Source organism: Cyrtonyx montezumae, unplaced genomic scaffold (assembly GCF_038088225.1).
Source record: "Cyrtonyx montezumae isolate F1298 unplaced genomic scaffold, pur_monq_1.0 scaffold_10, whole genome shotgun sequence".
NCBI lineage: Eukaryota > Metazoa > Chordata > Aves > Galliformes > Odontophoridae > Cyrtonyx > Cyrtonyx montezumae.
The window spans coordinates 50457975-50482419 of NW_027071826.1; the positions used below are offsets into that span (position 1 = coordinate 50457975).

The 24445-nt window shown below is 43.7% G+C and overlaps 1 protein-coding gene across 1 annotated transcript in view; it reads left to right on the forward strand.

Moving 5' to 3' along the window:
- The first annotated feature begins 3741 nt into the window (after positions 1-3741).
- PARVA (parvin alpha) overlaps positions 3742-24445 on the forward strand; it is a 56946-nt gene continuing 36242 nt past the window's right edge. The window contains exon 1 of the mRNA XM_065755369.1: positions 3742-3937. Coding sequence (XP_065611441.1) covers positions 3802-3937 — 136 coding nt within the window. The 5' untranslated portion in view covers positions 3742-3801. The remainder of the gene's footprint in view (positions 3938-24445) is intronic.

The following is a 24445-nucleotide window of genomic DNA, read 5'->3' on the forward strand; positions in this document are numbered from 1 at the left end:
ATTCTGTGGTGCAGACAGGCCCCGAGACTTCACCTTACAGCAGATAGTCATTTGGCTATCGAGAGCCAAGAGATTAAAGACAGCAGGAGTTGAAAACCATCAGCATTTAATGGACTGTACACATATTCCTTGCTGAAATGATACTTTTTTGCATGCTGTGTGGTGATAACACACTCCATTCACAACTGCAGGTCACGCGTGTCTACTCTTGGGTGGAAAAACCCAGCAGGCTACTGCTACCCTGACTGGCGCAGCGTGCCTCACAAGGTTAGATGCAAAAACAAACTATGCAGGCAAAGCAGGAAAAGAATAAATTCTTGAGCAATTTAAAGCAAGTTGTTGTATTGTGTGAGTAGAGGAGGCAGAAAAAATAAGCTATGTGCTCTGTTCACAGGTCAATTTAATATGGCTGGCATCTATTACAAATGTATTTAAACATGTTTTGTTATGAGTGTTCTTACTGCTTGATCTTTTCTGTAAATTGACTCATTAACATATACTGGATTTGTGGAGGTATTTTTTTTCTATTTCTTTTTTTCTTTCAGTCCTTGGCACTGTCATTGTTGGGTATAATGTGATGTACTGGAATGTATTGCCATGTCTAAATGGACTGGATGTGAGCAATTTTGTATTTGAAGAAATAAAATTGTATCTCACTCTCTGACGTGCCTGAGTCATTTCCATAGTAATTTCTCCCCTCTGGTACCTACAGTGTAGTAATACGTGTCTAGGAAAAATCAGTTGGTAAGAAATTATATCAGTTTCTTAATTCATATGCTGGAAAGTAAATTACATTGTCTTGTAGTTCACAGTTGCATTTTATAGTTTAGAAATAATGACACCCTAAAGCTGGATGGTATTCAGTTTCTACTTCTAACATTAAGAGGCTGTGAAATCCATGATATCAACGACTTTCTTACATAGAAATTCACAACCTGATTTCTTTAGACACATCGTACAAACTGTAACAGCTCCCTGAAGGCTTGAAGGAAAAGTGTCTTTGTGGATCACTAGGAGTTGGTGATCAAAACCTTAAATGCCAATTTTCTAATTCCCATACCTTTACTTATATTAGGTCATCTCATTTTGTTGCTTTTTTTTACCAGTAGGGAGGCCTTTCAGAGCAACACAATGTGCTATTCAAGATGAGAGAAGCAAGATTGGAGCTTATGTTAGCATCTGCAGTGTCATTCCCTGCTCAGTGGCTTTGAACTGCTTGATAGTTCCTCCTCTTCAGAGGGCAGATGGACGGCAGCTTCCCTCTGAGGTCAAGGTAATTTCTGGCACTTTTGAACCGAGCTTTTTTTTCTATTGTCATGTAGTCTCCTTTCCATTTTGTGTTCCTGAGAGACAGACAGGCACAGTAGTGACTCCTCGTGCTGTACATATCTCAGGACTGCACAGGAATAACCTGCCTGCTGGGTTTATTGGCAGTAATACATCAAACTTTTATCTGTGTTTAATACCTCTTGGGCAACAGGTCACCACTTAGGGGGTTTGGCTGGCCCGGAGCATGGTGTGGGGAGGAATGCCACCAAAGAATTTACTGAGGCTCCCCTCCTATTTGTTCCTTCTATCTTCTAAAGATTCAGTGTCTAAAGAAAGCCAATTGGGCAAGGGGTTCAGGGAGTGGATTTTGCAAGCTATTTGCCTCAATATCAGTCTGTTTACCTTCAGGGTAAAGGAATGCCTTGCTGTTTTTTATACTGTTTGGCTGGGTTTCTCTGTGCACAGGCAGTGAACTTGGACTTACTCCTTGAAACTCTACTTTTTAGCCTAAGGCATATGTGATTTCCACTGAGAATTTCGCTTGCTGTTTAGCAATTTCTTTCCAGAGAGATATACTATTTTCTTTCTCACGTAAGCACGTACCAGCACGTGGCCTAACAGGTTGGTAGCATACGTGTGATGAGGTTACCATTAATTTGAGCTGTTGGTTGGCCCACTGCTAAGAACAAGGTGCTGACAGAGAGTGTGGTGTGAGCCTTTGCAGTCTGCTCCAGATTTCTCTGCACCAGATGCATCAGGGCCAGCCCAAAAGGCAGCCTGCTGCTGTTGTGCCCTGCACGTGGGATCAGGAAAGTATTCAGTTATCAAATCTGAAACAGAGCAAAAACCTTGCCAAATGAAAATCCACAGCAGATTCATATTACTGCAGCTTTTCTTTGTTAAAATGCTACTCACATAACAGCTAGGCATTTCAAATCAACATTCCCACGACTGCCACAAACTAGGCCTTACGCATGTCTGTAAGACCCTTTCTGTTGAGTGCAGGATTAATTTAAAGTCATGCTTCTATATCTATTCCCAAATCAAAAGAGGAAAAAACAATGTAGCATATGTAGTTCTACCTTTAAGGTGAAGAAAAAAAAAATGTAACTGTGCTCCAAGAGAATCATCATGAATGGAAAAACTTCAAAAAAACCCTGAAAATAAATTCAGAAAGGAACCCCTAAAAAACAAAAACAGCAAACTTGGCTCTGCCTGTTTTCCTGATCCCTTAGCGCCATTACTCAAGGCATGCAGTGTTTGTGATCCCAGACCTGATAAACTTGACGTTGAATGAGTTAAGTTTCATTTAAAGTGCACTTTGTGGTGAAAGCATTTACTCAGAGCTCGCGGGGCTGTTAAGCAAGTAGTATTGAATCTGACGTGTAACTTACATCTGCTGAGTGTAGTCTAAGGGGGAAAAGTGAAAGATGCTAGCTCTTTCCAGTTGCTGTGTGTGGGATCAGGCAAGCACGTGTTCAGTGCTAACTTTCCCACACTGCAGCCCAGTACCTGTTCCCGTGTGTCTGGTTCGTTCTTTTTGTTCTTAACACGGAATGTGGCACTACACTTGCATTTGCCAAAATGCTTTCTCTTCCCACAAAATCCTGTATTGAAGTATGTGTCGGGTTTTTGCTCTGAGCAGCGGCGGCAGCGTGGGGCTCGTTCAGTTCGTAACTGATGGCAGTAGGGATGAATAACGCTTCTCCCCAGGGCATACTGTAACTGCACGCAACAAATACTGATGTCAGCTAACCGGTGCCACCAGCTTGTGAAAACACAATTATTAGCTGATTTAGAAATATCCTCGCGGTAATTTCATTTCACTTATTACGCCTAATGGATAGCTAGGTATTTGCATGAGGCGTGTGTGGCTTTTCTCCTGGATCGTTAATCGGGTGATTAAGTGGTGAGTGAAAGCGGTGCATCCAGATGACACCCGCCGGATACCGAGTCGCAGCAAATCCACCGTTTTAAGGAAGCTCCTCTCTCGAGCTCCCCGTCTGCAAACCAAAGGGGGATTAGCACGGGCCGTGCATCGCGCTAAGTCTCCTTCCTTTCCCACCCTTTTCCGCAGTGCTTATTTTATTCTGTAGAAATGGACGTGGCGATGGCGGGAACACGCGGGCCGCTTTGCAAAACGCGCTCCGCCGGAACGCACCCGGCGGCACCGTGACTCCATCAGCTGCTCACAGCGTGCAGAAACACCTGCGAGCGGGCACTGATGGGCGCCGGGCCCCGCCGGCGAGCTGAGGCGAGGCGAGGCTTTCCGTCTGCGGAGCCGGCCCGTAGGAAGGCGCAGAGGGGCGAAGGCGGGCGGGCCGCCCGGGGCCGGGACAGGTGAGGGCGGAGGCGCGCGGCGAAGGGCGGGCGGGAGGCAGGGCGCGAGGCAGCGCGCGAGCGGGAGAGCGGCGCGGGAGCTGCCTCAAATGCCTGGGATAATTCCGCTTCCGTTCAGAGCCGGGAGCGGCCTCCCACGGCTCCGCGGCCTCGCTGCCTTCTCCTCCGTCCCCAAGCGCCGGCCGGGCCGCCATGGCATCTTCCCCGCAGAAGTCTCCTTCGTCCCCCAAATCTCCCACCCCGAAATCGCCCCCGTCCAGGAAAAAGGACGACTCGTTCCTGGGCAAGCTCGGCGGCACGCTGGCGAGGAGGAAAAAAGCCAAAGAAGGTAAAAACCGCGGGTTTCCTGGGAGTTACCTCAGAACGGGGAGGGGGTGGGAGGAGACACGGGGAGAGGAGAGGCCCCGGGGAGCGGGCGCGGGTGGGGTGGGCAGGTGGCGAAGGGAGGAGCGCCGTGTGGGCCCGGGGCGCCGCTGGGGCCGGGATGGCGAGCAGCGGGCCTGGGCACAGCCGGGCCGAGCGGCCACGGGGCCGGGCCGGGCCGCGAGGATCGGCCGAGGGAACGCGGGGCTGCTCGGCTCGGCCCGTCGGCTGAGGAGGGCCCGGCCGAGGAGCGGGACGTTTCGGCCCGGGGCTGTCCCGGATGGCGGGCGGGGCGGGGCCCGCCGCTCTGCGCGCGGCTGTGGGGCGAGGAATCGGCGACCAGGAGTCACCGGGCGTTGGTTCGCGTCGGTGTGCAGCCTGCCGGGCAGCCTGATGCGGGCACGGCGCTCTGGGAAGGCGGGCTCACGCACACTGCTTGCGGTTGCGCTACGAGGCTTGCCCGTCGGTTTGGCAGTTGATGTTAAAGACAGTACCGAAGTAGCAGTCATTTCAGAACTGTTACACAAGTTTGGTAGTTCTGTGCTTGCTAGTGAGAAGGGCGTTCCGCCCAGCACTCCATGCTTTTGAGCTACATAGCTGCGCAGTGACAGCAGCACGGTGTTGCACAGTGGCACCGTACGTTGCAAATGGGGGTGATGCTGCTTTGGGCAGGGCAGCCCCTTACTCTGTGCCTGTCGTGTCTTCTTTCTGAGGTGTGCCTTGCTTTCAATAGAAATGCACATTGCACAACTGCACTTGTTATTTGTCTTTTTCTGGTCATTGTGAATGACTCACAAACTGGTGAAATGGTAAACAGTGGCAAAATACATTGGTCATTCTCCTCCTTATGTTATCCTGGGGGAGTATTGATGAACATTAGTGGGTGCTGGACTAAAAAAGAAAAATATCTGTGATGAGGCTGCATTGTAGGTATGTTCAGAGATCTTTAACCTATTTGTAGTTAATTTCATATATGCAGAATTCATATAAATAAGTCTCTTTTCCTTAAAGACGAATAGCACTGCATCGCAACTCTCCAGGAAACTGAGAGACAGCGCAGTTACTCCTATCTGCAATCTTGTAATTTTACACGAAAAAATAAAAGGGTGTATTCTGTGAAGTTGTATTTCTTCTTAGGAGTTCCGTGTCTGTGTTAAAGTCATCAGCTAAGACCTGTATGTCATTTCATTATCTCATCATGTTAATATTTGCCCTTTTGTTGTGTTGGAACATGTCGTCCTTTGCATTTCCCGATTCTCTAGCTTTCACTTAGCAGTGGTTAGGAGAATTATTTTGCAACTTGATGGGGAATTTATTTGCTGATAGAAGTAAAGTATGTCAAGAAATTCTCCATAACATCATATATATTTCCACATGTATTTAATTGTGTCATATCTCCAGTGGAAGCAGATGTGTTAGTGAGGTTGGACGCACCGTATATCTGTTGTATGGTTTATACCAATTATGTTTTAGCACTACCTGTTCTGTATGCATAGTTAATTATTGTAGATGACATGTGATTGTCTGTATATAGTTTTTGTGTCTGTGCTATCAGCAGAATTTTGATCACTGTCAAAGTGATGCTTTTATCTATTGCAACAGCAGAACCAGTGCCAAAATTGAAATCCATTAAGACTTGAAGTGATTCTATGGTGAAGAGTAATGATGGTTTATGGAGAGTAAGGTCTGCAGAGTTGCAAACATAGCTAGGAATACTGTATATAATGGCTTTTCTGTAGTACCATGTATTTATTTTCACGTGTAGCAAGCCTTTCCTTGTGAACTTAAAAGTTCTTGGTGGGGTTATTTTGCCCGTGTTAGGAATGTGAATATTCTGTAGAAGTGACATGAGTTTTCTGATATCCCACAGTACCAGTTGTTCCCCAAAACAGTAACCTAAGGTACAGTTAAGAGATACCACAGGTGGCATCAGTAGGGATTAGTCATACGTTAAAAGATAATATTTAATTACAATGAATTTTATAGAATACTTCATAAAATCTAAAATTTGGAGCAAAGGTTTCCTTATGTTATTTTCTCTTGTGTAGGGTGTTGGTTTTCTTTTACAGTACTTCATCTCCTGTCATGCAAGATTGAGAACACTGTTGTTCAGCGAGAGCATAAAAAATTTTAAGTAATAAAACTCACAAATGATTAACTGTCTTTGAAATTAGTAGCTTTTTATCTTACGAAAAAAATGCTGAGATACCTTTGGTATATTTGATGACCTGTTTACAGCTGAACTGTTGTACCTCAGGATTTTGTGTTTTTTGATGAGATTCTCTCTTTTTTGTTCCTGAAAACCATTCTGGGACTCAGCCACCTCTCATGTACCAGTAAGGAGCCCAGGGCATACTGAACAGGAGTGTGAGGCATTCTGTGGGCCTCGCTGTGTTCCTCAAAAGCAACCACACGTTTTTGGTATCAGTCTGTATTGTGTGTGAAGCCTGTCTTCATACAAGCGCAAGGAGAAAACATAACAACCTCATTTTCTAGATGTGGAGGTGCGTGTTCTGTTATCTTATGAATTTTACATGGCGGGTTCAGGAAGGTCATGTATGATTGTCCTCCTTGAATTTGCCTGGCTTGGCAATTACAGACACAGAATTTTCACTCTTCGTAATAGCTTACCTTAGTAGAGATTGTAAAGAATTGGCCCCGACTCTCTTTTAAGTCTGTGATACATTCAGGAATGGAGAGCAAAGATCACAATTGCTTAAATTGCGCAGGAGCAGATGGGTAACGGACAGCTTGGGCCCATGAATTGGGTAGAGAGCAATTACTGCTTATGGTGCAGGCTCAGTCATTTTTCCAATTGATATGACATCAATTTCAGTAATTTGACTGCTCTTCTTCCTAGTATATTTGCTGTTGATGGGCGGGAGAAGGAACAAGTATTCTTTCAGCTTCTGGTTATGATAGTTCTTCTTTGTCATATTCTGTTTTGATTTCATTTGGGAGTTTGAGGTCACAGTAGTGCTTTTCTGCGTGTCCAAGGGGCAAGGATGTTAACAGCTTAAACATCTTGTAGACTTTGCTAATTCTTGAAAATATCATCCAGTTTCTTAATCTTCACTATGTTCCAGTCATGCATTTTTAAAAAAGACGTAAGTCTAGAACAAAGGAGAACCTACAGGTGAAGCGTAAGCATAGGGTGATTGGAGTGTTTAAGGTACTTGAAGTAAAATCTGTGTTTTTCTGGAATCCGCGACTAAAGTGCTTTGTTGTGCAGAGATCACACCTTGACCTGGCTTTAGGTGTTTACCAAGGAAATGTGTTTTCTAGTACAAAAGTATCCTATGTTAGCTGAGATATTTGGCTTCTTTTCTTTGGATCGTGACTGCTGTTTGAGTAGAACAGCTAGAAACATTATTGAAGAATTTGTTGGGCATAGAGGAACCAGATGAGGTTTAACAAAAGCAAGAGTGGAGTCTTGCACCTAGGAAGGAATGACAGCATGCACTGATACAGGTTAGGGGATGAGCTGCTGGGGAGAGCTCTGCAAAGAGTGACCTGGGTGTCCTGGTGGGTGACAGGCTGACCATGAGCCTGCAGTGTGCCCTGGTGACCGAGAAGGCCAGTGGCATCCTGGGGTGCGTTAAAAAGAGCTTGGCCAGCATGTCAAGGGGGGTGATCCTCCCCTTCGCCCGGGGTATTGGTGGCCTTACCTGGAGTAGTGTGTCCAGTTCTGGGCTCCCAGGTACAAAGTCAGGGATGTCCTGGAAAGAGTCCAGCAGGGGGCAACTAAGATAGTAAAGGGCCTGGAGCATCTCTCTTGTGAGGAAAGGCTGAGAGACCTGGGTCTGTTCAGCCTTGAAAGAAGAAAACTCAGAGGGGATCTGATCCACGTCTATCAATATCTAAAGAGCGGGAGGCAAAGAGATGAGGCTGGACTCTTCTCAGTGGTGTGTGGTGATAGGATGAGGGCAAATGGCCACAAACTGAAGCATAGGAAGTTCTGCACAAATGTGCACGGGAACTTCTTCACAGTGCAGTGACGGAGCACTGGCACAGCTGCACAGAGAGGTGGTGGAGTCTCCTCTGGAGATGTTCAGGACCCACCTGGACGCCTACCTGTGCAACCTGGGCTAGGGAGCTGCTTTGGCAGGGGCATTTCTAAAGGTCCCTCCCAACCCCTACAATTCTGTGATTCTGTAAAAAATCTGTTAGTAGGCATGTTTTGCTCACCCGCTTGTTTCTTGTGTGAGAGATTCTAGATCAGCTCACATACTTTGTAGGTGTATTCTTTACTGCGGCTGTCACTTGATACTGTACCTAATATGTGGATTGGAAGAACTGTCAACTCCTACTGTCATACTTGCTAATATCGTAGGTAAAGTGTAACACAAACAGAAATGAGCTTCCCTGTGCTTGTTTTGTCCTGATGCCTTGGAGGCATGCGTTGTATTTCCTTTGAGGAGGAAATGTCATGAGAAAAGCTTTATCGGCACTCTTCTATCTGCTTTCTGTTTGTACTGCAGTGTATCAGCTCATCAGCACTAGGCTTTCCTGTGGCATCAGGATAGCTGCTGCTTTGATATCTGTCATAATGCATTTTACCTCCAGCCTTAGTGCATAGCATCTGAAATGTGCACATCATCTTCTTTCCCCTTCTGCTGCGTTCCACGTTCCCGTGTCCCCAGTGTACTGGCAGGGTATCACAGCCAGCTGTGCAGCTGGTGCTGGGCACAACCTGCCCTCCTACCTCTGGAGGGGTACTGCCTTGGTGCCAGTCCCAGAAAGCAGATGGAATACTTCTGCTGAGTGGGAGAAATGGAGAAAGTGGAAAGAAAAGTAGAGGGAAGGCTCATCTGCTTCTTTATCGTCATTCCGCCTCTGAGCCTTTCTAAGCACAGGGGCAGGGCATAGGAAAGGAAAGTAAGGAGGAGACTACTCAGGAAGAGAGCAGTGGTTTTTGTTTCAATCCTTTGAAACCAGATCTCAGGTTATCTGGACAGGGGCCTCTGCTCTTGAGGGTTGAAAGGATTGCTGGGTAGAAAGACAGATAATAGCCTCAGAAACGCTTCAGTCTGTGTAGATAGAAAACCCAGCTGTTCCTTATGTTGTGATGGCAGTAGCCCTCCCAACACAGCTCTTGGGCCTGGAGGTTAAGTGGCAGCACTGGCACGCTGGAAGCTGTTGTTGCCAGCCCTGTCTGGCTGTGCAGAGGTGCTGGAGCAACTGCTGTGGCTTTTGGGTCTGCCTCCATCCTGCCCTCCTGCCTGCCTGCCTCCTTCACAGTGCACTTGTGCCCTGCAACCAGCAGCAACTGAGCAGCGCTCTAAGATGCAGTTTGCTGTTAGGTGTTACTGCTCAGACACCAGGTCATGGGCTGGGTATTATTTCAGGCACTCTACTTTCACAAACTGTGGTAATGGCCCCTGTGTGTAGTAATTTATGACCTAGACTTCTTCATCTGTATGTCCAGCATATTGCTGTAGCTTTTTTCTTCCTATTATATGCAGTTTATTTCTGACATTTCAGTTTTGCTAGAACTTGTCATAATTTCATTTGAACTTTTATCTAATGCACTCTCTCTTTGGTTTTGGATTCAAGAAACTCAGCTTTTGTGGGGTCTTTTTGTTTGTCTTCATATGCTTCAGGAATTTCAAAGATGTGAAAGTCTAGCCTCTGACTGCTTTTCTGAATTTCAGAAGTCACAAAATTCTAAAAAATGTCATTGTTTTGACTAGATTTTCAGTCATGAAATCTCTGAATGTCAAGAAGGTATGCCAGGAGAAGAATTTTGCCTCTTTTTGTTTTGGTGTTCAGAATCCATTTCTGGCAGGTGCTGGGGGCCAGGCTGTGCTGACCCAGGATGGACAGTAATTCAGCTGACCTCTGAATGCCTGCAGGTAGGCATCGAGCCACTGTATTTGCATTTGACTTAAATGATGTGGCTAAGATAGCTGCTACAAAAGCAGGCCTTATGTTTCCTTTACTTTCCCCATTTCAATAGTTTCTTAATTCTCTGCAATTCTGTAGCCTTCACAGAGGATAAAACTAAATCTGTACTCAACAGTTTAAGGGAGGGAGGTGGGCCACAAGCTGCCAGTTGGACTGTGCTGTCATAGAGACTGGCAAGCTTGGGCTGTAGGTTCACTGAACAGTGCATGTTCAAAGGGGACCTTTGGAGATCATCTCAAGGTGGAGTGGTCCTGTTCAGCAACCTGGTGTCTCTGGCTGTCCAGGTGTGGTGAAGGTGCAGTGGCAGCATCTGTCAGTTCTTTTTGGTCTCTGCTGTCATTGACTAGATGCATGCCAGTTATCTGGATGAAAGGTAAAGAAAACTGAAGTGGTGAAGTAAAATCAACTTTCAACAACCAGGTGAAGAGCTTACAGTGCTTCCAAGTGATGGGACAGAACCATGGAGAGAAGAGAGCTAGCTAAATACCATCCCAGCTTGATGTGCCTTGATCTCCATGTTGATTTTTTGTTTACATCTCCAGATTTAAAACATATTATTCCCAATACCAGGCACACACAAAAATGTTCATTTTGAAAGATGACTGTAACAAAGTGAAGCTGTAGAAAAACATAAAGCTGTTCTCACTTTCATCCTCAGTAAAGTGAGCATTGTCAAGTGACTAGTGTCCCTTGAAATGGGTATCTGGGATATATCTTTTTTCTTTTCCCCTTGTTGTGTCTTCTGCAACCAATAAGCCATGTCCCACAGAGAATGGACATGGGGCCTTTTGCCTTTCTCACTGCCAAGACAGTTGGTTCTGTTGTTACTTTGCAGTAACTGCAATCAGATGCTTCTTATTAACTTAATCCATAGTTCTACAGTTTTCTTTAGCAAAATGCTGATGTTGAAGGTGAAGTCATTAGTTGCAGAAACACAGTTCTTTATGAAGTGAAGTTCTACAAAAGCAGTACTTGAGGCATAGCTCAAATATTGGTGCTTTCCTATCTACTGCTTCTGTTCTCTTCCTCATGCCAGTTCCTCGCATGGTGATGTTGACTTGTATTACTCATGATAGGCTTTTTTCTTAACTAAAATGCGAGCAAAACCAGAAATAGATGCCTATTGACAGCGCAGCTGACCCCATGCTGGGTGCAGTCAGTGCTGCGCTGCAAGCAGCGTTAGAGGAGGAGCTGGAAAGCAGGATACTTTGTAGTACTTTGCAGTTTCACAAGGGGTTTTTCCAGTGTAGAAAGGGGTGGGACAGAGGCTTCATGTGCTGTGCGTGTTCTGCCTTCTTTCTCCAGCTGCTGGCAGATCTGGTGCTTCTTTGGGTACAAGGGAGTAGAAGCTTTTTAAGCTGTTGCTCCTCACTGTGCTGCTTGATGAAAGGATGCTTGGAACCTTGCTCTGTATTTGTGTTGTCACACAGCTTATGCTTGGTGTGCTAATACTTATTAATAGATAACATTACTTGGTTTTAATATGCTTGGCCCTCATGGGATTGTGTGTGTGTGCGTGCTTGTGTGCAGAGTAAGCCAGTGAATTAATTCATTTTGGTGACCAGACTGAAATACAAACAAAATGTCTTGGACCAGAAGCAAAATCAAAGCAGCAGCCTTCTATGCAGCTATCCCTTGGCAACCTGTGCTCAGGCCAGAGAAAACCAAGGACCAGGAGAAAGAGGAAAAAAAAAAAGATTAAAAAAGGAAAAACAGGAATGTGACTAATCCTGCACGTGGCTCTGCACTATGCCACTGTTCAACCAAGTGATGGTCTTACTTAGTATTGCAGGGTTAAGTAATGAGACTCTGCAGTCTCCCGAATGTTCTGCTTTCCTTCTTGTTGTGTAGTAAGTCTGTGTGAAATAATTGCACGTGGTGCTGTAAGACATTCTTACATATGTGAATTCAATACAGAATTGAAGATAGCATGCTGGTCATGAACTAGCAATACTGCTGTTGTTTTTAGACTTTTCATTTTTCCTCGTGATGTCTGATTCATGTGCGTATTAACCAGCGTGTAGTTTACCATTATTGAGTAACTTGTTATTGAATATCTTGTGGCTCTTGTTTTTCTTGATTATTTTTGCAAAAGAAAATTCCAGGAATATTTCTGCGGGTCACTCTTGGTAGCCGGAGTCACTGTCAAGTCCTTTTGGCTTCTCTGATTGTGCTTCACACAGAGCTGATGGTGCCCTTCCTATTGCACGTGCTGGCAGAGCAAGCAGTCCATGGCACTGAGCTAGCGCCGGGTGACTTTAACCTTCACTTGTAGTGAAACCCGTGGGAACTGAGGGAGGAATTGAGAGAGGATGCAGGAACTACAGAACATGAGAGCTCAGGAAGGCCTGTTCTCCTGGAGTCATGGGCAGGCTGAGACTTGGGTGCTAAGAAGTGGTAGGAGTATTGCAGGCCACGTTGTGGCTCAGCAAACAAGCAGGTGTCGTTCTTCACAAGTATATGGACAAGACTATAGACAGCTGTGAGACCGCGTGTGCAGCGAATGTGGGTGTTAAGGTCAGAGTTTCCCAGGCAAGAATGTCTAAATTGCTATGCCCTACTTATCCTACTGTGAGCTGGATTAATGAAAGGGAGAGTTTAGGCGGAGAAGTACTTCGGGTGCATTTACTGGGGGAAGAGAGAGAGATGTTTTCTTTTGTATCTGTACAGGTGGCCCTTTTGAAGCAAGCCAAAATAAGCCTCCTCACCTGGGTAACGGCCTGAATAGGTTGGCAGGGTGTGAATCCATTTTCAATGTCTGTAAAGAAAAGCGTAACAGCTCGCCAGCGTCCAGCCTCCCATTTATTTTTTTTAACAAATTTCTCCTTCAAGCATCGAGTCAGGCTGAGGCCTAGTAACTTTTTTTTTCTAATAACCATAGGCAGTTCTAAAACAGCAAACTGTTTTTGTGAGTTATTGGTTTAGAAGAACACTAATGCACTGGGAATTCTAGAGCAAATGAGGCAATGCTGTCAATGGTTCAGATTGTTCTTAATTACAGTAATGTCATTATAGGAGCCGCAGTTGCTGTAGGGCACAAAGGAAGATAATGATAATGTCAGGGCACTCGGAGTAAATGCAGCATAATGTATCACAGCACTGGATCCAAAAGATGATAACGCCTAATGTTGTCAGAGCGTGTGAAGGCGAAGAATGCGAAAAGGCCAGAGCAGTTTTTGTTGTAAAGGATATAGCTGAGGGCTGAGATTCTGCTGTCAAGTCCAAGGTGCGGCAGAGCAGTTGGAGGTGTCCGGTTCTCTCCAGCGGTACGCTGGAGCTCTGGAGATGTTTTGGGGGCAGGCTGCCGCGCTGCCCGGGCCGCCCCGCTTCCCCGGCGGCAGGGTGCAGGTGCTCCGCGGGGCACAAGGTGGCTCCAGCTGCCGGGGGAAGCCGGCGCCGCGGGAGCCCCGGCCGCCCTGTGCTTCTGTTTCGTTCTTGAACTGCTTCTCCCGGGGGATTTTGTCAGACGTTGTGAGCTATGTTGCTTTGTCTGAGTCCAGGGTAACGGCTCCACGTCGAGACCTCGTCCCTGGGTTGAGCCGTAGAGGAGGGAGAGCTGCGGTGTGTGGCTGTGGAGTCAGAGCTTCATGAGAAAAATGCTGAGAGCCTGATGGGTGAGGGAGAAGCAGAATAAGCTGATTGTAGGGCCAAACTTACGGATACCTTGTTCTTTGCCAGCCTTGCAGTCTGCAACAACAGCGTTTTGGTTTTCAGAGACTCTTAAAAGTGGCTTATTTTGCCACTTCTATTTCCAACATCGTAGTCATTGCTGACAGCCTGTCCTCAGCAGCATGCCTTCATCCGCACCTAAGCATCGGGGAATGTTTGCAGGATGTCAGGAAGTAGCAAATCCTTGCTTTATTCCTCCTGTCTCTGTGGAGAAACTGAGGCAGGAAAGATTCATTGACTTGGTTTGGTCATGTGCCAATCTGAAGGTTACAAGGTGGAAACAGAGCAGTGCTTCCATTTCCTAATTTGCCTTTAATTCTAGTTCCTTGCTTTTTTAGAGCTTGTTTTTAAGTTCTCTGTTCACCTTTTTAGGGTTTAGATTTTGCTATAAGCCTGAACTATAAGTATTCATATAAAAACCAGCTCACTTGGTATTTATTTTGTGTGTGTGTGTGAATTAGGCAGAAGATTTGTAGGTTTTACTTTTTTATTTGCTTTACACACTGCTGCAGCAGACATTACGCTGGATATCTCAAGAAATGTGGTTTCATAATTATCTCCTCACCTGTATTGAAAAGGAGGAGGATTTGATTAAGAGGTGTAAGCTGTTTTACTTAACACCTCATATTTTTTTCAAGAAAGATTACTATTGAATTTAGAAATCAAAATCTGCCACATTATTTATTTTAAGTCTAAAGGTACATGGTTTTCCCCTCTGGTGTTAAATAGAACAAAATAGATGAGCTAGATTTACTGCTACTACCTGCGATTGATGTTAAAAATAAGACAGCACAAAGCACCACGTCAGATTACTAGGTACTCATGTTTCCAGTTTTCCCAACTGATTTTGTCAGAAGTTAGCTGTGGGCAGGAGTACAATTAGTAACTCCCCAGATCTAAATCCCCTTGTTCTTCATTCAGACCAACACCCCTTAAGGTCAAAGAAAGCTTTGCCTGAATAAGGAATGCAGCAACTAGCCCTAGTCCTAGTACATATAGGGCCGGATTGTGGGTCACAGCCAGCTTAGAAGCATCCAGCTCCAGTGAGCTTGCATCTTGTGCATAATAGGCAGATCCTTCACTCTGTTATGATGATCCTTTATTAACACATCAAATACAGAAGGAAAAAAAACTGGTGGCATTATGGCTGCTCAGAATCCTATTAGTGCATCTTCATGTTTTGTGTTTCTGAGCTGAAATTATTTCCCAGTTTTCATGAGAGAGCAAGGAAAATAAGTAATCAAAAATTGGCCAAACTATCCGAGAATTTTATTCCAATTAATAAATCTGCAGTCACAGAATAGGTCTGTGGGCTGGCTCTTAACTTAATGTTAACTTACATTTAATTAGCCAGACCAGATGGAAGCTAGCTAAGCTTCGCATGAAGGCTTGTGGGAAAAAAACATAATCTTCCATTTTGTCAAAGGAATTAATACCACAGATTAAAGGTCAGCGTTCTTTTCAGAATTTAAAGAGTGGATGCAGGGTGGCTGATGGCAAGAAGTAGCAAGGGTGCCAACAAATTAGCTTAACCCCTAGAGGACTAGTAGGCAGCTCTGCTTCATTCAGTGCCCCAGTGCAAACTGCTGGCCTCCAGTTTCAGGAATAAATCCCAGAGGGATAAGAATGCTCATATTTATTTCTTCCATCAGGAAAGTAGGTCTCTCTGTAGGTAGCTAGCACAGGTAGAGACGAAGTTTTGGGAACAGTTTTCTCTTTCAACCGAGTAAAAAATCATGCTGTTCAGCTGCTAAGCACTTGGGTTCAGTCTGACAAACTGCTTAATTCCTTGCTTAACAATAAGCATGCAAACAGACAAGTCAAGTAGAGGAGTCAAAGAAACCATTCATGTGCTTAAGGAGTTGCAGATATGGATCAAGCCTGAGTGCCCTGATCTTAAGGATTGTGTCCTGTGCAAACTATTACAGGGCTTGAAAATGTAGAAGAGTGAATTAAGTTGCTTTGTCAGATATGCTGAACTTTAAGTGTAGCTGCAAGAAATGACACCTCTTCAAAATATGGTAATTAAATTTGGTCAAAAAAAGAAAACCAAAAACTAAGAAAGAAGGGGTTAGGTTGTGCTAGTTGCTCGAGTGTTTAACCAGTCTTCGGGAGTGCGTACCTGTGGTTTCAGCAAGGTAGTAGAGACTTCTTTCTGATCTGAAGTAACTTCTGTAGTAGAAAAAGAAAGAAAACAAGCGTTGCTCTAAAACATCAAATGCCACCTTGCTTGTGCAGAAAGTAAGGAGAGTCTGCAGTAGGTAGTATTTAACTTTGATATGTCATCTTTGCATATCTTGCTTACAAGGGATATACTTATGCAAAGTCTAGCGTGGGATAGAAGGGCAGCAAATAAGCACCTGTCTTCTGAATCAGGTTTGTGCCTGTCTGAATTTGAGCAGCTGTTTTCACTTCCAGCACTAGAGAATTAGATATCTAGTGGACTTCAGCAGCTGGGATTCAGGCACCTGTAGGGCTGATAACTGTCTTTTCAACACCCAGATACATACGATATCCAGATACCTAAAAAGATACGTAAGTTCCCACAAGTATTTCTTAGTCTAATGCAAGATATTTTAAAACACATAAAACAAGCCTTGCAAAACTTTGAGGAGATTTCTTATGTTGTGTAACACTTTTTTTGCTACTAGACCATCTTGCCTAGATTGTCACATCTGAACTTTCCCATAGCAGCCAAAAAATCCATTACCATTTGAAGGCTGCATCACTTAAGTAAAATTATGTGGATGAGATCAGGACAGTTCTTGTGAAGAGTTGGAGTATCTCACAAATCTCAATTAATTATCTGTGCTTGCTGACAGTCCCAGGAGAGAAAACTAGGGAACTGCAAGAATGTGAAAGCTGCAGCCTGTTTGCAATTGCCACATGTGGATCAATGTAGGATGTGCTCAAGGTGCGGAAATCTGCTGTTGTTTGCTGTAGCATTCGTAGAGCATGGATAAACATGGCCCTGTGCTCTGCAAGGTGCATGAATTCAATAAAACAGTTTTATGGCAAAAAGCCTTTCTACTATATCAGCTGAGCTGAGGCATGTTTGGATTTGGAGTCCTATGAAGTACTTTAAAAGCTGTTTTCACATATATGTGTGTTAATGATTTTCTCTATTTTTCATTTTTAAATAATTGTATCCTGGGGACATAAGACAAAGAATTTTACTAATCACCATTTACTAGACCATATCCATCTACAGTTACTGAATAGTGGCATTGGATTCACCACAGTTATTTTCCATTTTGTGTTACTGACATATTTCAGATAGTGCTTGGTGACAAAATACTTGAAGGGAAATAGTAAATTTAAAAACAATTGCAGTTGCGAATGGTGGAAGTAGCATTTACTTACCGTGTGGCTCCCTTCAGCCTTTGAAAAACCCAAAGTAGTGTAGGAGCGCACAGTGTATTTTTTTTTTGGAGAACTGTGGGTTTTGTGCAAAAATTTGTGTATTTTTCTGGTCAGATGAAACTTAACCCTACACGTCTTAACAGCAGCTTCTGTTCTCAGATGCTGCTCAAATGCCTGCTGCTGTTGGAGAGTATAGCACAGCCCTTTAGCATTTGTCTCAACAAGTGCATTGGAAGAGAACGTTTAGGAACAAGACTGTTTACCCTTGATAACCATGTGTTGGAAATTGTCAGGTGAGAATCACATTCCACTTTTTTTAGTGACATGAGTAACTCCAAATTCTGCCTTTTAATAAAATTCTGCTGCAAAAAGCATGGTAGAAAACAAAGTTTGGGAGCTGATCTTTTCATGGAATTACTGTGCAATATGAAACTTGCCAAAAAACTAATGGATCGTTTGCAGGAAATTGAAATTTAAAGTGGATGAGTCAGTCTACTTCAAGGCTGAACAGTTTCCACTGAATTTAAATAATGAATGCCAAGACCCAGAGACAGCACAATCAGCTGCAGCAGTTTTCTTCAGTTGCCTCAGCCGGGCACTGTAGTGGAGTCTATGTTTAGCAGTGTTCCCCTTATAGTTTTCCAGGCTTCAGAAGCATTTGTGTGCATTCTTGTTGCCATCACTGAAACCTTTGCAGAAGAAGCAGCACCTCAAGTGTTTTTATTTTTTAGTTCTTGGCAGTTACTACAGAATGTGGGTCAGAATGCGCAGATTCTGCTGTCAGGGATTTCATCTGCAGAATACTACTACTTCTCTTTTTTTTTTTTTTTTTTTTTTGTAACTTCATTTTCCAGAAAAGGAGAAGATTGCTTCTTTATTCGGAAATGATCTCTGTTAGCTTCATTCTCTTTTCTCAAAGCAGATGGGTTGTTTACTTCCTGGCATATACAAAGATTTTGATATATTTAATGAAACAAACATTAGGAGGAAAGAGAAAAAGAAATAATTTAGTTTTGACAAATGGTCTGCTTATAGCATACTTATGCTACTACCAGTTTTGACTTTCATGTTGTGCCCTGGTACTAAATAAATCTGTTTGTAGGAGTTCAAGAAGAAATGAATTGGATGTGGTATAGATTTCTTTAACATGAGCTATTGTACTTGAAGTCTACGCCCATAGAGAGTGGCTGAAGACACGAATGACCTTCAGGTGAATCCTTTGCTCAGTTCTTTGCTCTTGAAGAAAGAGTCTGGTTCTGCAGCTGGTATCAGTAGTGGCACTGTGTGAGCATTTCTGAGCTGGAGAGTCGCTGTGGGCCCTTAGGTTCATTGAGAACCAAAGGTAGTTGATGTCTCTCCATTCATTCACGGTTTCTCATGGGTATAGTTATCTGGCACTTTTCTGATGTCTGCCACCTAAATAGAAATGTTAGATCTGGATTATGTTAATTTAATATTTCACTTAATTAGCTTATTTTTAAGTAGCAACTGTCTCACTGTTTAACATAAAAATGGGTTAGCACAGGCCGGAGCAGTATGGCACTTACACACCAGAAATGTGCAGCTGTTGAGGAGTTTGAGAAGAGGGTGAACACACATGATGTCTCTTTGGAGTGCTTTGCCAGCCTCCAACAGTTTGTGTTTGGCAAGTCCTTGCATGTGCATCTACCACACTTTCTCCAAATACTTTCCTTGGGTGAATTCTCCCATCTGGGAGTTAACTGCATGAAGTTGTTGGTGCCTTCAGTGGGCTGCATGAGGAGTTTCTCAGTTTTGCCATGAGCTTTTTGGAGATCTATCCCTTAATAATATTTGTTTGTTTATTTATTTATTGGAATACTGCTTTTTGAATGTGAATTCCCTGGTCACCTCCTCTACTGAATGATCATGTGGTCCTGAGGATGTACGATTTCACATGTGCAGCGAGACATTAGAAAGCAGGGCAACCTTTATCTTCAGTTTGAGCACTATTGCGAAGTTCTGCTAGCCCTACCAGCAGAGTGAGGGACAGAGTCCTGCTCTCATCGTAATTCCTGTGGTGTTATGCTATCCTAAGTGTTTCTGTGATTGTAGAACGTCTGGGCTCAGAACTGATGTAGGTTAGCACTAACCTTTGGTGGTGATTAGTTACCTTTATCTGAGGCTCTTCCCTGATGTAATTTGCCATAAGGACCCTATGAATGCTTGTGCAAGAGGTGATGGATGATCATGTAGGAGTGAGAATGAGCAACAGGTTTAGGAACAAGGCGTGATGAAAGCAGTGGTCAAATAGCGGCACAGGTTCCTGCATTAGATTTGGATACTTGTGAGCCTCAGTTTCTAGCCGTGTGAAATGGAGTGATGATGAGAATTCCTTTTCGAAGAGCTTTTTAGATGAAAAATGCTAAGGGTGAACATGATGAAAGGTTCTCAGCATGGTACGCTGAAGAGCAGGATGCTTTGGCAGTAAAACAGCCATTGGGGTACGTCTGGTTTCCATGCCATGCTCTAACATGTTGTGTACAAGCCAGGTTGGTTTTGGAAAAGTTATGTGCAATAAAACTAAAATTCAGAAAGAATTATTCTTTTTTTTTTGTTTTTTTAAGTTCTTGGGGAAGAGCACACATGGGAAGGCAGTGGAGTTTCTGTTTTGCCGTTTGATGTTCCTTCTCTGAGAAATGTTATGTTTTTGGCTAGTGAGCAGTTGGAGCTAACTAGATAGGGTTAACTGGTTCAACTAAAGATTTAAATGTGAATTCTAGCTTTTTTACCCTATTAATCATAAAATTGCCTGACCTATCTTGTTTACTGTAACAGAGCTCCTTTTTAATGATGAGTCACGAGCGTATTTTAAATTAGGTTTCTTTAAAAATGAAAAAGTGCCATGATTGCATCTTAGAAACGTTTTCTAAGCTAAGAATCGAGCGTCAGCATGTATGTCAGCATACGATGCAGGGGGCATAGAATAGAGTAGCTGAAATGAGGACTAGGTCCAAATTAAACACGTGTTTTGGGGAGTGGCTGGAGAACTTTTGCTGGAGGAGAGGGTTCACTCGTGTAGGCACTTTACCTAGAAACCACATCGGGTGATGTTTCTGGTTAAAGCAAGATGTAGGATTTAAAGCAAGGAACCAGTGATTGTGAAAATTAATTCTTGTGTTGTTTACAAGAAAAGCTCTAACTACACACTAATTCACCTGCTTTGCTTTGCTTTCCAAAAAAATATTTTTAGAAGTTAAATAAAAAACATTTAAGTATTTCAAGAAAACAGTTGTGGGGTTTTTGTTGTTGTTGTTTGTTAATAATGCCATTAAAACTACTTTGGAGAGAAGAAAAAGACCTGTGGAGGACCAAAGCCCTGCCCTGTGTTACATCCCAACCAGACGGAGCTGTTAACCCCCTCTGTGCACAGCACTCATGGAGTTGTAGCTGCGACAAGACTGACCCTTGATGACAATACTTAATTCCAGCTGTTGCTCAGTTTGAAAAAGCGCCTTTTGGAGTCTATAGGTCTTTAAATACATGAGGATATTTAACTCCTCTGTGTCCACAGAGCTGCTGTGCTACACAGGCTCCAGGAGAGGAAGCAAACCCGCTGGCAGCACGCTCGGTGGGTCGCTGCCCTGCGGGTGGGGAAGCTGAGGCATGGTGCTGCTGCGCGGCTTCCTGGAGCAGGGCATGGCCAGCCCACCGCTGCTACGGCCCTGCTGTGTGCTTCAGCCTTTCCCGAGGGCTTGCTGTTCACCCTTCCAGCTTGCTTTCTTGCATTGAATTTCATTCTAGCCTTGCTCCAACGTGTTTTTCTCCCAGGGACCGGCCGCTTGTTAATTTATCTATTGGATAAGCAGTTGCGCGCAATTAAAAGCCTTCTTTGGTCGCGTTCATTCTTACCCCTCCCACATTTTTTCCTGTCGTTCTGGTGACCCTTCTTTGACTTCTGTTACCTTCTAAGAAGTGGCGGGATTGGGCGTTAGGTTGAACTGCAGTTGCAAAATACTTAACCCTTCCATCTCCCCTCGGAAACGCGGCCCTGCATACACAGCTGGCGCACAACTTCTTGCAGAGCGTTTTGGAGGGTTTTCTGTAGAAAAAAATGCCTGAGTGTTTGTCTCCAACCTGGGTTGTGACAGAGGTAGAGCATGAGAGGGATATAATAAGAAAACCAACTTCTGTACGCTCCAGACCTCACGTACCTCCAGGAGTTCTACTTGCAGTGTTTTAAAAATGACTTTTGGATTAAAAAATCCGCTGTGGGGTTCCACACTTTATTCAAGGAGTTAAAAGTCTGGAGCTGCGCTTGATGAGCCAGATGGTCTTTAACAGTAACATTGTTCATACTGTTTAGATTATCCTGTTGCAAGTACAGTGCCTCGTTTACCTTTTATGGAAGAAAGTGTGGAAAATTGACCACAGATGTAAGTAACCAAGAATGATGGCTGAGGCAATTCTTACCAGGCCTCCTCCTCTAACGCGCCTGATCCTGCAGATAAAAATAAATAGAGAAATGGGAGGCAGCATGAGAAATATCTAGTGTTACCTATTTAAGTGTTTAATTTGAGCTCTGTGAGCTACTAAAATCTTTTTCTTAGACTGTGATTTCTTCCTATTGAGTTGGTTTCAGTCTTTCAGTGTAGGCAGCCTGAATGTAGATCTGTATCCAGGTACTAAATAGCACATCATTGTATTTTTTTCCATCCTGTTTTTTTTTTTTTTTTTTTAAAGAATGGGGGAGTGGGGGGTGCAGGAGAAGCCAGCTACCCTGACCTCAGACACAATGTATGGTCCAGAAATCTTCATGAGAAGATTGGTACCCGTTTTGTGCTGCAATGAGAGCACAAACTCCCCATTAATATTGATTTGATTGGTATCAGAAGCAAAGGCTGTGCCAAATTAATTAGAGGTAGTTCATTGTTCCTCCTAATAATGGAGTGCGGAGTTTGTGAGGCATCTTGCAAGACAGTTCCAGAATGAAATAAACTTTTTTTAGACAGGTACTTGTTTTGTGTGGTATCTGGAATTGGAAGGCTCAGTGCTTAAACAGAACAAAAAGAAAATTCTACAAATGAAAGCAATAAAGCCCAGTTTTATAAAGTCCTTTTGTCTCCTATCACTTTTCTTTCTCTCCCTCATTTCCTTCCTCTTATTAGGAGCTGCTGTCAAACTGCATTTACTTATGGCAAGTGGTTCCCTCCGGAGCCCCTAAGCTGATAGCGCTGCATTTGCATGCAGGTGCTGCTGGGGCAGCGCTCAGCCCCACGCCTGCCCTTTTCTCCTGCTCTGGCAAAGCAAAGAGAGCTGTAATTACAAACCAACAGGTTTACTGTGTAAGCGCCCAGAACCTGGATATCTCCTGTTTGTTCATCAGAGTGAGTTGGCTGGCTGGTGCTCTAACAAAGTAGTAGATTGCTTTTGTTGTTGAAGGCAACATCTTCACTTTACGGTGCTAAGCTTCCATTGAAGCCTTGGTTCAACTAGGAGTTATTTTTTCTTGCCTGTGTGGTACTTTTGAACTTAATTCTGACAGCACCAGTTTCTGGAAGTGTAGACTCAGTGGATTCTTTTTTGTAATATTTTTAAAATATGTCTTTAAAGAATTGTCAGAAAAAATTTTTACAGAGCTCATGAGAGGTTCAAGATCCTGCTGAGGGCTACACAACCATGGACATTACTGTTGCAAAGCCAACTGTCAACACTTCTTCCATCTGAGGAGCAAACAGACTTTTGAGGCTTCATTGAGAACATTCAGTCAATTTAAGTGGGTTGTGTGAGCTAATGGCCCTTCTTGTATTTCTTAATACTTGCATTCGAAGTATAGTGAATTGGATTGGCTGCACGGGTGCTGTTTTTCAGTGTTTAACTTCTGTTTCAGCTCCTCGATGGACATGGAAAAGATCTGCTGGACATACCACCTCTGTCTCTGTGCTTCGGGCTGTAGAGTGGAGAAGGGTGAAGCCACAGAAGTGCAGGTGGGGAGGAAGTGCTAGCAGCAGCAGTGAGGTGGGAGGGTGCAAGGATGACAAATTCAAGGGGGCAACAAACAGATGTACGAGGTGACAGGTGTGTTCAGGAGGTGACCTGCTTGCTTCAGAATGAAGGGCTGAGTGGGCGGTGATGCCCTGGTATGTTGGTGAAACTTACTCTACTCTAGAGGACAGACTGCAGCTTGTATCTAGGAGCTGGTAACCCCTGAGTACTGGCCCTGGTTCTCTTCTGAGGCTGTAGGCAAATTCTCATTTTTGTCTGTTTTCCATAAAACAACAATAATGATTGTTATCTGCACCAGAGTGATATGGTGAGGATTACAGTGCCACTGTAGTTCTCCAACAGCAGGGATTTGTTGTCTCATTTGTGCCGAGTCAGCAGATGCTTACCTCAGGGACCAGTGGAAGGATTTACTTTGTTGCTGTTAATTCCAGAGAGCAACCATAACTATAGAAAAAGGGGTTGAACACTGTCCTGACTGCCACAACAGACATGTTAATAGCAATTGGGCTGCACAAGTGACTAAGAACAGCATTTGCCTGACCTGCACTTTAGTACTAATGAAAATGGCTGTAATGAAGAAAAGCAGGAACTTTCAGATCCGTGGTTACGTCTGGAGAGCTAACAGGAAAACTAGGATTAATTTGTTCATAAATGTAACATTTTATAAGCAGAGTTCTAAAAGCTGCAGATCTTCTAAAAGATCTGAGAGATCAGGTTTTGTGCTTGAGCTGAACTCACAGCTCGAAGCACAGTTCAGCAGGGAATTCTCATCTACCTTTATCTCATTCAGACTAAAAATAAATACTCAGACAACTTAAAGTCTGTATTTCAGAATAGAGTTTTAAAGCAAGGTGTCATGGTTCTATGATGTCTTTTATTGGTATTCCACATCATAACATCATGGCTTTCTAAGAATTAATGCAGATTTTCATCTAGATTAAGCTGCCAACATAAGATTTGCAATAGCCCGAAGATTGCCCATTGGATAAGGCAGAAATACTGGTTACTGCCAGTACTCTAGAAAGTCGGATAGAAACAGTTCACATTGTTTGGTCAGGGCCATTTGAATAGAGGACAGAAGAGTGGTGCCACCCCACACAGTCAGGATTCCTATGTGCTAGATAGTTTTCATTTTGCTGTTACAAACTATCCTAGAGGCGTGTGCTGACAACTTGTAGCCCCTATAGGATTTGGCTGTAAGGAAGATTTCTTTTCATGGTTCTACTCACTTAAGGAATTATTTGTTAAATTTTGCAGAAAGAAGGCAAAGAGTGCTTAATCAGTTATAGTTAACCACTACAGTAATTTCTAATTTGGTCCCTAGAGGGTAATCTAAGAGAAGAGGTAGAAGTCAACCTGACACAAACATTAATAGTAGCTTGATTTTTATACCTTTACTGTGGCTCTGTACAGGCCTGCAACAGAAAGGAAACAAATGATCTCTTTAAAGCCAGCTGTTAAACAGCTCTTAAAACAGCTCTTAAACTTGTCTTTCATGTGATGTGATATGTGTTTTGTCAAATAGCTCATTGTGGAGCCAACATCCTAACAAATAATGTACAGAGAAACT